A 14,103-nucleotide genomic window follows, 5' to 3' on the forward strand; every position below is an offset into this window, starting at 1 on the left:
AAAAAAAGAATGCTTTTTATTTTATTTGTGTAAACAAGTTAGTTTTAACAAGCATGACTGAACTTCTGAACTGAAGATCTGCTGGGAATAATTAGTTATTTGAGTCATGATAAGAATTGATTGGTGGGACTTTGGGAGGTGACCTCCACGAGCATGTTACATGAGGCTTTCATTTCAACCTTTTGGAATAATTGTGTATACTTTGTTGACTTCAGAGCATTGAAATGCGTTACTTTGTAGGCTGCATGCCGCCCTCCTTCATTATTTCACTTATAAACATCAACCTTTAGGTCGACTATTATCGGAAGCATATTGGGAGAACGCCTTCTTCGTGTGACGAGGTGACAGTAAGAAAATAAAAGATCTACAACAGCAGCAGAAAGAGGTGCGGGAGCTCCAGGAGTCGGCTGAAAGACACAATGGGTTGCAGTGAAAGAAAAGGCTGTGAGAGAATGAGCAGGTGTGGTGGGAAAGACCCATGGGCTTCAGGGAGAGAACGGATCAATAACTAATTTCAGTACCAAGCTTCACTCGCACTGTTTTCCAATAAATGCAGGATGGAGGGAACTGCCTTCGCCCTCCCCCACTATCTCTATTCCATCACCGTATACGAGCAGACATTGGACTCTACAGGAGGAGGCCGTTCGGTCCCCACTCTTGTGTTTGTTGGCTGGGTGGATGATGTCCCTCCACATAGTCCATTGTATAAACCTCATCTAACGTTGCCATTTTCATTTCCACGCGTCCTACACGAGCACTTCCACACATGACGTCTCTAACTTCTTCACTGCTGTGCCTCCTCTAAACCCCCCCCCCCCTGCTCCTTCCTGCTCTCTCTTTCTCTCTCCCTCATTCGACCAAGGCCAGCGTTGAGGTTTTGTCAAGAGATTGAGACGGACAGGAGAGTGAAGCGTGTGTCGTGCAGGGCTGCTGCTGCTGCTCTTCTCCTCAGAGGCTGTGACCTAGATAACCAAGAGGAGCTGGAGCGCTTGCAAGCCTTGGAGCCACTCCAGCTTCAGCAATGTCAGGAAGGGGTTAGTTGTGTAACACAATGTCCTATTTAGTTTGCTCGTCTCTCTCGCACACACGGACGCAAACACGCATGTTCTCTATGGAGTTCCTAGTATGTTCACTTAAGTCTTTGTAAATGTGAGATGTGCAGAATAGGTTTTGTGCATTAACTGCGAAAAGAAGAAAAAAGAAGGAAAAAGGGAACCGGGTCCCTAAATTCATTTGAATTTAAACATAAGCATTAAGAATGCTTGGCAAAACTTTCCACACCAGCAGCCACTGCAGCTCCCCGATGTCACAGTGAAACCGCGTCAAAACAGCTACGTGCTTCCTGCCGCGCTGCAGCGGTCCATTCCTGCTTCTTCATGTTAGCATTTACTCAATTGATGCTTTGGTATGAACACAAACATGAGGTAAATATAGAAACAATTATTTCCCTATAAACAAGTAGCCAGAGAGTCGGAGTCACATTCAGCGCTGCACTGCCGCTATCTGGTCGGTGTGTCGAGCTGTAACATGTTGACCAACATGAAATCATGGAGAGAATGAGGCCATCTAGACAATTATCGGTGAGACGGACGCGCGTTTTATTGGTCCACCTTCATATTGGGCACGGGAAACACACAAATTTCAAAACACACCACCATCATCACGTCGAGGAGATGAAATATAGATGGAGCCCACTGCACCGGAAACACTTAAGTAGGCTGCGCTGTGAATAACTAAATCTTTGACCCTGACATCTGAGGCGCTGTTGAGACGCAAGAGCAACACTGCCATCTGGTGGCCTCGATCTGTAGGTAAATGTTTACTAAACAAGTAAACATTCCCACATGTGTCTGGTGATTTTGGCACAGAAAACAGTGAGAAACAGTGAGAAACAGTGAGAATCAAACAATAGCCTTGATGGTTTGTCGTGGTTCATTTATGGCACACAGATGACTACAAGCCTGTTCTGTCTTTACATTTGGATTTTAGTAGTCAGTAGCTTATATTGTCAGCGCTGGCTATGTTGGGGCTTGAAGCGGTCCCAGCCAGATTTCGGGGTATACGTACGTTCAGGAAGAATAAAGTCTTTCAGTCTGTCGGGTAAGGGCAAGGCTTTGAATCTGTCCACCAGGGGCCAAGGCTGTAGGCGGCTCCGTATGAATGACCTGCAAAGGCATCGCAGGGACGGAGGGCTGGCTTCATACTGCACTACGCGGTCGTGCAGGTCTGCCAGCGCCTGGGCATGAGGGTGAGGGTCCCGGCCGGGCACAGGGAGCTCCAGCCTGTGAGGCAGGTGCAGCATGGGGGCGTCTACCCTCGCCAAGTCGAGCAGCGCCTCAGCTTGCTCCAGAAGCTCAGAACTGCGACTTCCATCAGAGCAGTGCCGCAGCGCTGTTTGCAGCCGCCGCAAAAGGAGGCTGTAACCGGACCAACAGGACTCGCCGTGATGGGAACAAACCAAAGACGCTCCGCTTTGAATCAACAGCACGGCCAGAGGGAAGAGCAGGTCGAAGTGCTCCAGGCTCGTCTGTGTCAGGGAGGGCTCGCCATCCGCATTCAGACAGCAGCTGGGGTCCACGCCGTGAGCCAGCAGCAGCTCGGTGGTTTTCAAGCAGAAGTTACCGATCTCAGCAGCATCCTCCGTGTTGGCTTCCAGGGCCTCCTTAATCAGAAACACCAAGGCGGACTCAACTGTTTCCCCTTCCACAGTAGAGGCATTAACATCGGCACCTGTGGTGAAGAAAGATTCACTCAGAACCACATTTTGGATCTGACCTGAAACCATTTACAACTGTTACATGTACATGAGAGCACTCGTAGCTTGGATAGTGGGATTTAAATCAGAGACTATTTCTCAATAACTGGCTTGACAGTTGTTTAGGTCCTTTATGGGACTGACAAAAAATACTATTACCATTTAGAGCTTGAAAATGAGCCTTTGCTGCTTACATTTAAGGGGTACTTTCAGCAACTTACATGAAGTTGGTGGAAAGAAATCGAAGGTCCTTACGTTCCAAGTCTACAAATAATAAATGTTAATGACGTTTTGATTGTAAATATATATATTATCAGGAAGCCAGTGCATCGCTCTTCTCAGAATATTCCATTCTCACTATTGACCTTCTTTAACTGGCATACTAGGCTCATGAGTAAAAATCATTGTTTAACTAAAAAAAACAAAAAAAACCCATAAAATATTTGTACCTGTTTGACAGATGACAATACACTTCCTGATGCTCTGAAGTTTATTCTGATATTTAAACAATATCACTGCCAGAGACTTTGTATGATGAAGTCTAATGTTCGCATTTAGGAGACTTATCTTGAGAACTGGAAATGCCTCAACAATCAAAAACATTTGATTCTGCATGTTTTTTCTTCACTTGGGTTTAAAACTCCATGTCCAAATATATATTTTTCAATATACATACTGGCAGGCATGATAACATAAGTTTCAGAATGAAGTGGCTTCACACTGATCCTGGTGGAGAGCGTATTTGACAGTGGACAAGAAGACAAAGTGATGATCAAGGGTTTTACAGCCAGTACCTCGCTGAAGTAGAAGCCGGATGTTCTCTGTGTTATGCACAGTGAGTCCGTCGCTGCTCGCGAACGCATGGAGCAAAGGAGTTTTTCCTGTTGAAACAAAGAGCAAACCAATCAATTCTCAGAATAAAGAAATCAGTAGCAGAAACACCAATCAGCCCGGCCAATGTATATTTACCATGTTTATCCATCGCATTCACATCAGCGCCCAAGTCCAGCAGGGTGAGCAGGCAGGTGAGCCTCTCCGACTCCTCACTGGCAAGATCCAATGGACTGCTCTCATGGATCTACCAAACCAAAGGTATAATTCATTAAATGAAATGCAAAGGAAAACCGAGTAGGGACCACAAGAATAAAGAGAAGACACGCATCCAAGTTTGACAGATGTCTCACCCGGTCTCTCTTTTCCACACTTGCTCCGTGCTCGACCAGCAGCCTCACTATGCTTGGCCTGTTCCTCAAAACTGCCACATGTAGAGGATTGTAGTAGGAGACTGGGTCTGCAGGGTAGACATGCGTTAACATCAACAAAATGATTATTTATCGAAGAGCATAAATGCAGACAAATCAGGTAATTCAGTTGTACATGCAACAGAGCCGCACCGGACTGAGGTTTCTCTGAAGACTGATTGTTGCCAACTGTGCAAATCTGGACTTTGTACTATGTATAGGTCATAATGAGTGTCAAATATGTGACTAGTAACCACTCACTTCAGCTTCTGTCAGATAAACGGCACGAGCTATTCTTATACAGGAAAGGAAAAGGATGACAAATACTTCAAAAAGGAAGACACACCTGAATATTTTTGCACAGTACAAGGGACAATTTGTCAGTGTTAACTTTCTGGAAATAGGTATACGAGAATTGCAAAAGATGAATAAAGCAGCCTCTGCCAGGTTTCCCTAATTATGTCCCTGGGGAAAGACATTTTTACTCCTACTAGAGGTCACCATGGAAAAAGTCTGGCTGAGCACTGGCAGGTTTTCATCACCGCTGCAACACTTTCAGTTGCAATTTGCTATAAGGGAGACTTGTTCTCTCAAGTGTATATAGAAGACAACTAGACAATTTACAATGTATCTGAAGACATTTTAATGTCTCTTCCATGTTGTGCTTGGGCCTTGTTAAATAAGAAAGTATACACATGCTGCTACAGAAACAAGTCCTTGATATACAGTGCTAGTCAAAAGGTGTGGACACACTTTCTCATTCAATTGGTGGACCCCGTTAATCTCCCCATGTTAACTGGGATTGACTTGGACCAGCCTCCCCGCGGCATTCTTAAGGATAAGCGGTATAGAAGATACCTTAGTTTTAAAATAGTCTGATCGGTAAAAGAAGAAAACAAATCCTTGTAACATAAATGCTTCCTTGTGCAGAGTGCAAAGCACTGCAGATCAAGTGGGATTGAGTACAATACCAAATATTAGTGTACAGGTTTCTCTAGCTGGCTCCTCCCATTTTAGGTGGTTAATTATTTTTGCTAAAAGTTTGTGTCATGTATTTACAGCGCACCTAAAAATAATTTCTCACCCTCAAAATTCAGATCAGCTCCATAGCGTAGAAGGATTTCCGCTGCAGTTACCAGTCCTCGCTCTGCCACCTTAAACAGAGCATAGCTAATGCCTTCCACAAACATGTCTGACTGGGACTCCCGCTCCAGGAGCTCCGCTAGAGAACCACAAACCTCCTCAGGGCTGAGGACTCTGGACACAAGAAGAGAAAGATGTTCTGTTTGCCTCAAACTGTTTTTTGAAACAAAACATATACCAGTTAAAAATGGAAAATCAATTAAACAAAGTTAAACAATCACAAAATGAACAAAGGTTTTTTTTTTTTTTTACATTACTCAATGATAGAAATATTTAAATGTCTGTACACAACATTCAAATACATTGTAGCTTTGCTTTACCGGTCCTTGGGGGGGAGACTGTCGTCTCCTTCCTCCAGTCCAACAACACACATCACAGCGTCTACCAGCGGCTGATACTCGTATATGATCCTACGAAACCCATGGAGGAAAGGCATGGCTCTTCCACTCTTAACAACTCTTGTAAGCCAATACCTGGAGAACAAATTAACGAGAGAACACAATTTGTATGAAGGACTTGTCTTCAGATCAACTTACTTGAACCTCATCCTGCCAGGCTAATTAACATAAAGCACCTGTCCGGGAGGTCAAGAACAACAGCAACAAAAACGATCATGGCCAATGCTTTTTTAAAGAACATTATTTATGTAATATGAAGGAATAAACTGATTATTACTGGTGTCAAATGGCAGGTCATTTGGGGGGAAATGAAAACAGCACGATATAACCTGGGTGCGTCTCCTTCTAAATGACTTACAAAGTGATCCTTTCGTATAATCTTAATAAGTAAAGCTGTAATTTACAAGACACTTCACGCCAACCTGCGCTTTGCAACTCTGCAAATAATTTTATATTATTATTTTAAGGAATTTATATTTGCTCAAGCGACGTTGCACTTGACGTTATTTAACGTAAATGAATATTTGGCAAGGCAACTTAATGTTATAAGAAAAAAGGTATTCGTCATATTTTACCGCTAGCGACATAACGTTAATTCAGCGGTTAAGTGTAAAACGTTCCATTCGACGGCAGTGTCTTAAATGCATCACTCACTTGATTCCTAAATTATGGATTAACGTTAACAGTTTGAAGATAAATTATTTTAAGAAGGCATGTTGTTATAAACTCACTCAGATAATTAACGCCAGTTGTAATCGTTCAAAACAGGAAGCTTCCTGTACGCGACGTCTTTGACTCCGACGGTGTTTTCATTCCCCCTTAAACACAAAAAGGGCAACGATGGTTCCTCTTCACGCTCTGTCCCTTAACGGTCGCTAACATTTCCCACATGAAATCAGATGTTTCATGATTAGAACTTAAAAAGGGATCCGCGAATAAATTAAGCAAACAGGCATCTGACGTATCAGCAAGGCAAGGCATATTTCTTAGCACATTACAACAACAGGAATACTATTCTATCTTATATAAAAAAAACAATATTCAGAATATGATATAACTACCATATCGTAACTATTAACTACTAACTATTATAAGTACTTAGTGACACCAACATTCTGTGACCGTTATTCCTTTTTGTGGGGTTCACCAGAGCTTTGTGTACACTAAATAACCCAAATCTGAATGCTCTGCTGCGCCAATTTGTGAGTAAATGGAAAAGTATTTCCTATATTTTAAATACAAAATACTGATCAAATATTATACACACACAAATACCGGTTATTTTTTAATGGACTCTGCTGGACGCCTAGGATTTGGACGGATAATATTACTTTGGATATCTACACCAAATTAAATGGCAATCCATCCAACAGTTGAGACATTTAACCAAACAAAATGAAACCTTATGGTGGTAATTGAGGAAAAGTCAGGGGATTTTTTAAAATCACGATTCAAAAGTTATTGAGATATATCTGACTTCCAAAAGACAAAAGACATTTCTTATTTATTGTTTAAAGTGTTTCCCTTCAAGATCAGGATGGACGGTTCATAACAAAACAAGTATAGCATAGTATTTTATGCACTGTTTGAATATATTCAATAGACCAGGTCCGTGAATACAAATACAGGGTGCACACACACATTTACTCTAAGTGCTCATTTGCATATTGTAGAACACTTCACTGTGACTTCAGAGACGTGACCTCAGGATAGAACGTTTCACCGTGTTCCGTGTTCTAGCTTCCTTGTTCCAGGTTCCATTCCCCACAGTATAAGAACACACTGTGTGGCAAATTCAGTCAGTTAATTTCAAGCCAGCGAACTTCACACACTGAGGAAGGAGCAGCAGAAAACGCCCAAATTGATCACCAAAAGTAAGATTAATATTAGAAACATACGCAAACACAAGTCACAAATCTGCTACTTTCGTTTCACATTCTGATGATGTTTCTCACGTTTCTTTTCTGTCTCTCTCCAGCCTGCAAGGACTTTATCCGGATTTGTTCAAGTCGACCCCGACGACCGTCCCACGCTGGAGCAGCTCGAGATCCACCCATAGCTCAGATAAGTCAACTGCGCACACAGACGCTCTCACGTAAACGCTCTCACGTAGTCGCTCTCACGTAGTCGCTCTCACGTAGTCGCCCTCACGTAGTCGCGCTCACGTAGCCTCCCTCACGTAGTCGCCCTCACGTAAACGCCCTCACGTAGCTGCGCTCACGTAGCCGCCCTCACGTAGCTGCGCTCACGTAGTCGCCCTCACGTAAACGCCCTCACGTAAACGCCCTCACGTAAACGCCCTCACGTAAACGCCCTCACGTAAACGCCCTCATGTAGACACGCTCACGTAAACACCCTCACGTAGCTGCGCTCACGTAGCCGCCCTCACGTAAACGCCCTCACGTAAACGCCCTCACGTAGCTGCGCTCACGTAGTCGCCCTCACGTAGTCGCTCTCACGTAGTCGCCCTAACGTAGTCGCCCTCACGTAAACGCCCTCACGTAGTCGCCCTCACGTAGACGCCCTCATGTAGTCGCCCTCACGTAAATTCCCTCACGTAAATTCCCTCACGTAGTCGCCCTCACGTAAACGCCCTGACGTAGTCGCGCTCACGTAGCCTCCCTCACGTAAATGCCCTCACGTAGTCGCCCTCACGTAGCCTCCCTCACGTAAACGCCCTCACGTAAACGCCATCACGTAAACGCCATCACGTAAACACCCTCACGTAGTCGCGCTCACGTAAACACCCTCACGTAGTCACCCTCACGTAGTCGCCCTCACGTAGTCGGCCTCACGTAGTCACGCTCACGTAGTCGCCCTCACGTAAACGCCCTCACGTAAACGCCCTCACGTAAACACCCTCACGTAGCTGCGCTCGCGTAGCCGCCCTCACGTAGTCGCCCTCACGTAGTCGCCCTCACGTAGTCGCCCTCACGTAAACGCCCTCACGTAATCGCCCTCACGTAGTCACGCTCACGTAACCTCCCTCACGTAAACACCCTCACGTAGCTGCGCTCACGTAGTCGCCCTCACGTAAACGCCCTCACGTAAACACCCTCACGTAGTCGCCCTAACGTAAACGCCCTCACGTAATCGCCCTCACGTAATCGCCCTCACGTAGTCGCGCTCACGTAGCCTCCCTCACGTAAACACCCTCACGTAGCTGCGCTCACGTAGTCGCCCTCACGTAAACGCCCTCACGTAAACGCCCTCACGTAAACACCCTCACGTAGTCGCCCTCACGTAAACGCCCTCACGTAGTCGCGCTCACGTAGTCGCCCTCACGTAGTCGCCCTCACGTAGTCGCCCTCATGTAAACGCCTTCACGTAGTCGCCCTCACGTAGTCGCCCTCACGTAGTCGCCCTCACGTAACGCCCTGACGTAGTCGCGCTCACGTAGCCTCCCTCACGTAAACGCCCTCACGTAAACGCCCTCACGTAAACGCCCTCACGTAGTCGCCCTCACGTAAACGCCCTCACGTAGTCGCGCTCACGTAGCCTCCCTCACCTAAAAGCCTTCACGTAGTCGCCCTCACGTAAACGCCCTCACGTAAACACCCTCACGTAGCTGCGCTCACGTAGCCTCCCTCACGTAAACACGCTCACGTAACCTCCCTCACGTAAACACCCTCACGTAGCTGCGCTCACGTAGTCGCCCTCACGTAAACGCCCTCACTTAAACGCCCTCACGTAAACACCCTCACGTAGTCGCCCTCAAGTAGTCGCCCTCACGTAGTCGCGCTCACGTAGCCTCCCTCACGTAAACACCCTCACGTAGCTGCGCTCACGTAGTCGCCCTCACGTAAACGCCCTCACGTAAACGCCCTCACGTAAACGCCCTCACGTAAACACCCTCACGTAGTCGCCCTCACGTAAACGCCCTCACGTAGTCGCGCTCACGTAGTCGCCCTCACGTAGTCGCCCTCACGTAGTCGCCCTCATGTAAACGCCTTCACGTAGTCGCCCTCACGTAGTCGCCCTCACGTAACGCCCTGACGTAGTCGCGCTCAAGTAGCCTCCCTCACGTAAACGCCCTCACGTAAACGCCCTCACGTAGTCGCCCTCAAGTAGTCGCCCTCACGTAAACGCCCTCACGTAGTCGCGCTCACGTAGTCGCGCTCACGTAGTCGCGCTCACGTAGCCTCCCTCACGTAAAAGCCTTCACGTAGTCGCCCTCACGTAAACGCCCTCACGTAAACACCCTCACGTAGCTGCGCTCACGTAGCCTCCCTCACGTAAACACCCTCACGTAAACACCCTCACGTAGTCACGCTCACGTAAACACCCTCACGTAGTCGCCCTCACGTAAACGCCCTCACGTAGTCGCCCTCACGTAGTCGCCCTCACGTAAACGCCCTCACGTAAACGCCCTCACGTAAACGCCCTCACGTAATTGCCCTCACGTAGTCGCCCTCACGTAAACACCCTCACATAGCTGCGCTTACGTAGTCGCCCTCACGTAAACGCCCTCACGTAAACACTCTCACGTAGTCGCCCTCACGTAGTCGCCCTAACGTAGTCGCCCTCACGTAAACGCCCTCACTTAGTCGCCCATACGTAGTCGCCCCAACATAGCCGCCCTCACGTAAACGCCCTCACGTAAACGCCCTCACGTAGCTGCGCTCACGTAGTCGCCCTCACGTAGTCGCCCTCACGTAGTCGCCCTAACGTAGTCGCCCTCACGTAAATTCCCTCACGTAAATTCCCTCACGTAGTCGCCCTCACGTGAACGCCCTGACGTAGTCGCGCTCACGTAGCCTCCCTCACGTAAACGCCCTCACGTAGTCGCCCTCACGTAGCATCCCTCACGTAAACGCCCTCACGTAGTCGCCCTCACGTAAACGCCCTCACGTAGTCGCGCTCACGTAGCCTCCCTCACGTAGTCGCCCTCACGTAAACGCCCTCACGTAGCTGCGCTCACGTAGCCGCCCTCAGGTAAACACCCTCACGTAGTCGCCCTCACGTAAACGCCCTCACGTAAACGCCCTCACGTAGTCGCGCTCACGTAGTCGCCCTCACGTAGCTGCGCTCACGTAGTCGCCCTCACGTAAACGCCCTCACGTAAACGCCCTCACGTAAACGCCCTCACGTAAACGCCCTCAAGTAAACGCCCTCACGTAAACGGCCTCACGTAAACGCCCTCATGTAGACGCGCTCACGTAAACGCCCTCACGTAGCTGCGCTCACGTAGCCGCCCTCACGTAAACGCCCTCACGTAAACGCCCTCACGTAGCTGCGCTCACGTAAACACCCTCACGTAGTCACCCTCACGTAGTCGCCCTCACGTAGTCGGCCTCACGTAGTCGGCCTCACGTAGTCGCCCTCACGTAAACGCCCTCACGTTAACGCCCTCACGTAAACACCCTCACGTAGCTGCGCTCGCGTAGCCGCCCTCACGTAGTCGCCCTCACGTAGTCGCCCTCATGTAGTCGCCCTCACTTAAATTCCCTCACGTAAATTCCCTCACGTAGTCGCCCTCACGTAAACGCCCTCACGTAAACGCCCTTACGTAAACGCCATCACGTAAACACCCTCACGTCGTCGCGCTCACGTAAACACCCTCACGTAGTCACCCTCACGTAGTCGCCCTCACGTAGTCGCCCTCACGTAGTCGCGCTCACGTAGTCGCCCTCACGTAAACGCCCTCACGTAAACGCCCTCACGTAAACGCCCTCACGTAGCTGCGCTCGCGTAGCCGCCCTCACGTAGTCGCCCTCACGTAGTCGCCCTCACGTAGTCGCCCTCACGTAAACGCCCTCACGTAAACGCCCTCACGTAAACGCCCTCACGTAAACACCCTCACGTAGTCGCGCTCACGTAGTCACCCTCACGTAGTCACCCTCACGTAGTCGCCCTCACGTAGTCGGCCTCACGTAGTCGCCCTCACGTAAACGCCCTCACGTAAACACCCTCACGTAGCTGCGCTCGCGTAGCCGCCCTCACGTAGTCGCCCTCACGTAGTCGCCCTCACGTAGTCGCCCTCACGTAAACGCCCTCACGTAAACGCCCTCACGTAAACGCCCTCACGTAAACACCCTCACGTAGTCGCGCTCACGTAGTCACCCTCACGTAGTCACCCTCACGTAGCCTCCCTCACGTAAACGCCCTCACGTAGTCGCCTTCACGTAAACGCCCTCACGTAGTCGCGCTCACGTAGCCTCCCTCACGTAAAAGCCTTCACGTAGTCGCCCTGACGTAAACGGCCTCACGTAAACGCCCTCACGTAAACACCCTCACGTAGCTGCGCTCACGTAGCCTCCCTCACGTAAACACCCTCACGTAAACACCCTCACGTAAACACCCTCACGTAGTCACGCTCACGTAAACACCCTCACGTAGTCGCCCTCACGTAGTCGCGCTCACGTAGTCGCCCTCACGTAAACGCCCTCACGTAAACGCCCTCACGTAAACACCCTCACGTAGCCGCCCTCACGTAAACGCCCTCACGTAGTCGCCCTCACGTAGTCGCCCTCACGTAAGCGCCCTCGCGTAAACGCCCTCACGTAATTGCCCTCACGTAGTCGCCCTCACGTAAACAGTCTCACATAGCTGCGCTTACGTAGTCGCCCTCACGTAAACGCCCTCACGTAAACACTCTCACGTAGTCGCCCTCACGTAGTCGCCCTAACGTAGTCGCCCTCACTTAAACGCCCTCACTTAGTCGCCCATACGTAGTCGCCCCAACATAGTCGCCCTCACGTAAACGCCCTGACGTAGTCGCCCTTACGTAGTCGCCCTCACGTAGACGCCCTCACGTAGACGCCCTCACGTAGTCGCCCTCACGTAGTCGCCCCCACGTAAACGTCTAATTCTGCATATTGAATAAGCTAGAGTCAGGAGTACATTGTGGATTGGTGGTGTAAGAGCCAAATTGATACTTGAGCAATTCTCTAAAATAGCATCGATGGGAAACTGATTGAACACCGCAGAGTACGGGAAAAGTTCTGCAGTACTTAATTTCTGGAATAAGAAATAATGACTGTTGTTTAGTGGGTACCTGCGAGTATCAAGGGATTGAGTATGCGGCATAAATCAAAGGAATCGAAGGGCGCTCAATATCCTGGTCTTTGGTTTGGCAACCCCCTCAGACCCTGAGGGGGCTGATAGGTGTGGCGTCCTGGGGATTTGAGGACCACTGAAAGGCTGCGGGTCGGTGACCCGAGGTTAGAGTTCTTTAAAAACTGTGTTTGATTTACTCAGACATAGATGCAGCCCTTGGAGAGGTGCTGGGATACAGTAAAATTAAACAGCGCGCTTTCTGAGTGTGGAGAGGGAGAGAGAGGAGTGATTAAATAAATAAATGAAATGTGTTGAGAAATGCACTTTAAGAAATACGTTTTGGAAGTATGTTCTAAGCAGGGCAGACAGACCACAAGGTTAAAACATAAACTTGTGGCTATAATAATTTAGTCTGAGAGGTTAACATAAACTCACAGACGCATTAACTCCGGAAGGTTAGTATAAACTTTCGGCATAAATTAATTCTGCGAGGCTAACATAAGCTCGTGGACACAAACATTTTCTCTGAAAGGTTAGTATAAACTTTCAGAACATAGCTGTCTGCGCGGGTTAAATACATACGAACTGGTTGACTGCTGTAAAATGGAAGGTGAATTCGAGAGAGAAGAGGAGGACGGCGGCTGGGAGCCAGCGCCGGGGTATCGATGGAAAATAATAAATGACCAATTGAGGCTGTTGTTGGTGGAGGTGAGTGGAGATACCACTGAGAAAAGGAAACATGATGTTGTGGAGCACACGGGACACGCGGTGAGAAAGTTGTTAGAGGAGAATGGCCATTAGAAGCTCAGTAAATCAGGGTACAGGTTTCACCCCGTACGAACTGACCACCGGGAGACAGTTCCCTGGACGTAGTGTTGGCCTGAAGCTCAGGCCCAACCCGGAAGCTCCGCCAGGTGAGTATGCAACTCATTATAACGAACTACGAGCTCTCGTTTCAGATTTTGCGGACCAGGTGCGAGGAGCCGCGGTGTACCGGACCATACCAGGTGGAGGAGAGAACCTCACATGCAGTGAGGCTGAGAGGGAAAGGTGATACCTGGTACCACTGGAGCCAGTGCGCCCCTGCAGAGGAACCATCTCGCACTCTCCAGGACGTCTTGAAGGATTAGGAGCAAGAGGCGGCAACAAACGCACTCTCAACGGGCAGTTGACCGACAGACACCCAGAGCCCCATGCAGGACTCCATTCAGAGCAGCACACGTAGTCGCCCTGTTTGAGACGTGCTCTGATGTGCCGCAAGTTCGCCTTATCGACTTTGGTGTGAGCAGTTTTGACGAGAGAGATGCATTTTTCAAGAGCTTCTACGGTAAGATGACACACTAACATAGATCCGCACAATAGACACACTACAATAGATGCATGCTGCTCCTTTCATTTCACTTTCAGATGATCTCACACTTCTCTCTCCAGACTACCAGGACTTCATCGGGACGTGTTTGAGGATCCACCCGACGAATCACTCAGGAGGAGCCCCAAAATACTTAAATAAACTTAAACAAAAACTATATTAAGTTAATGAGTGTTTGTATACAAAAGACACATGGAG

At 48.7% G+C, this 14,103-nt stretch overlaps 1 protein-coding gene and 1 long non-coding RNA gene across 3 annotated transcripts; one reads left to right on the forward strand and one right to left on the reverse strand.

Moving 5' to 3' along the window:
• Window positions 1-1,574: 1,574 nt before the first annotated feature.
• Window positions 1,575-6,721, reverse strand: asb6 (ankyrin repeat and SOCS box containing 6). Of its 2 annotated transcripts, none has more exons than XM_040196385.2 (7): window positions 6,269-6,721; window positions 5,460-5,612; window positions 5,081-5,253; window positions 3,940-4,046; window positions 3,725-3,833; window positions 3,550-3,636; window positions 1,575-2,730 (listed from the first exon to the last, which is right to left on the reverse strand). In XM_040196385.2, exons 2-7 carry the CDS (start codon window positions 5,573-5,575, stop codon window positions 2,009-2,011), a joined length of 1,314 nt encoding a protein of 437 aa, XP_040052319.2. In that variant the 5' UTR covers window positions 5,576-5,612; window positions 6,269-6,721; the 3' UTR covers window positions 1,575-2,008. The 2 variants fall into 2 exon arrangements, with proteins under 2 accessions (XP_040052319.2, XP_040052320.2); XM_040196386.2 differs by having other exon boundaries at window positions 6,192-6,388.
• A 4,170-nt stretch (window positions 6,722-10,891) lies between these two features.
• On the forward strand, window positions 10,892-14,062 carry LOC120831082 (uncharacterized). The gene is made up of 2 exons (XR_005713996.2): window positions 10,892-13,863; window positions 13,968-14,062. It is a non-coding gene; the product is annotated as an uncharacterized LOC120831082 (long non-coding RNA).
• The last annotated feature ends 41 nt before the right edge of the window (window positions 14,063-14,103 follow it).

This window comes from Gasterosteus aculeatus, chromosome 13 (assembly GCF_964276395.1).
Source record: "Gasterosteus aculeatus chromosome 13, fGasAcu3.hap1.1, whole genome shotgun sequence".
In the NCBI taxonomy this organism is placed as follows: domain Eukaryota; kingdom Metazoa; phylum Chordata; class Actinopteri; order Perciformes; family Gasterosteidae; genus Gasterosteus; species Gasterosteus aculeatus.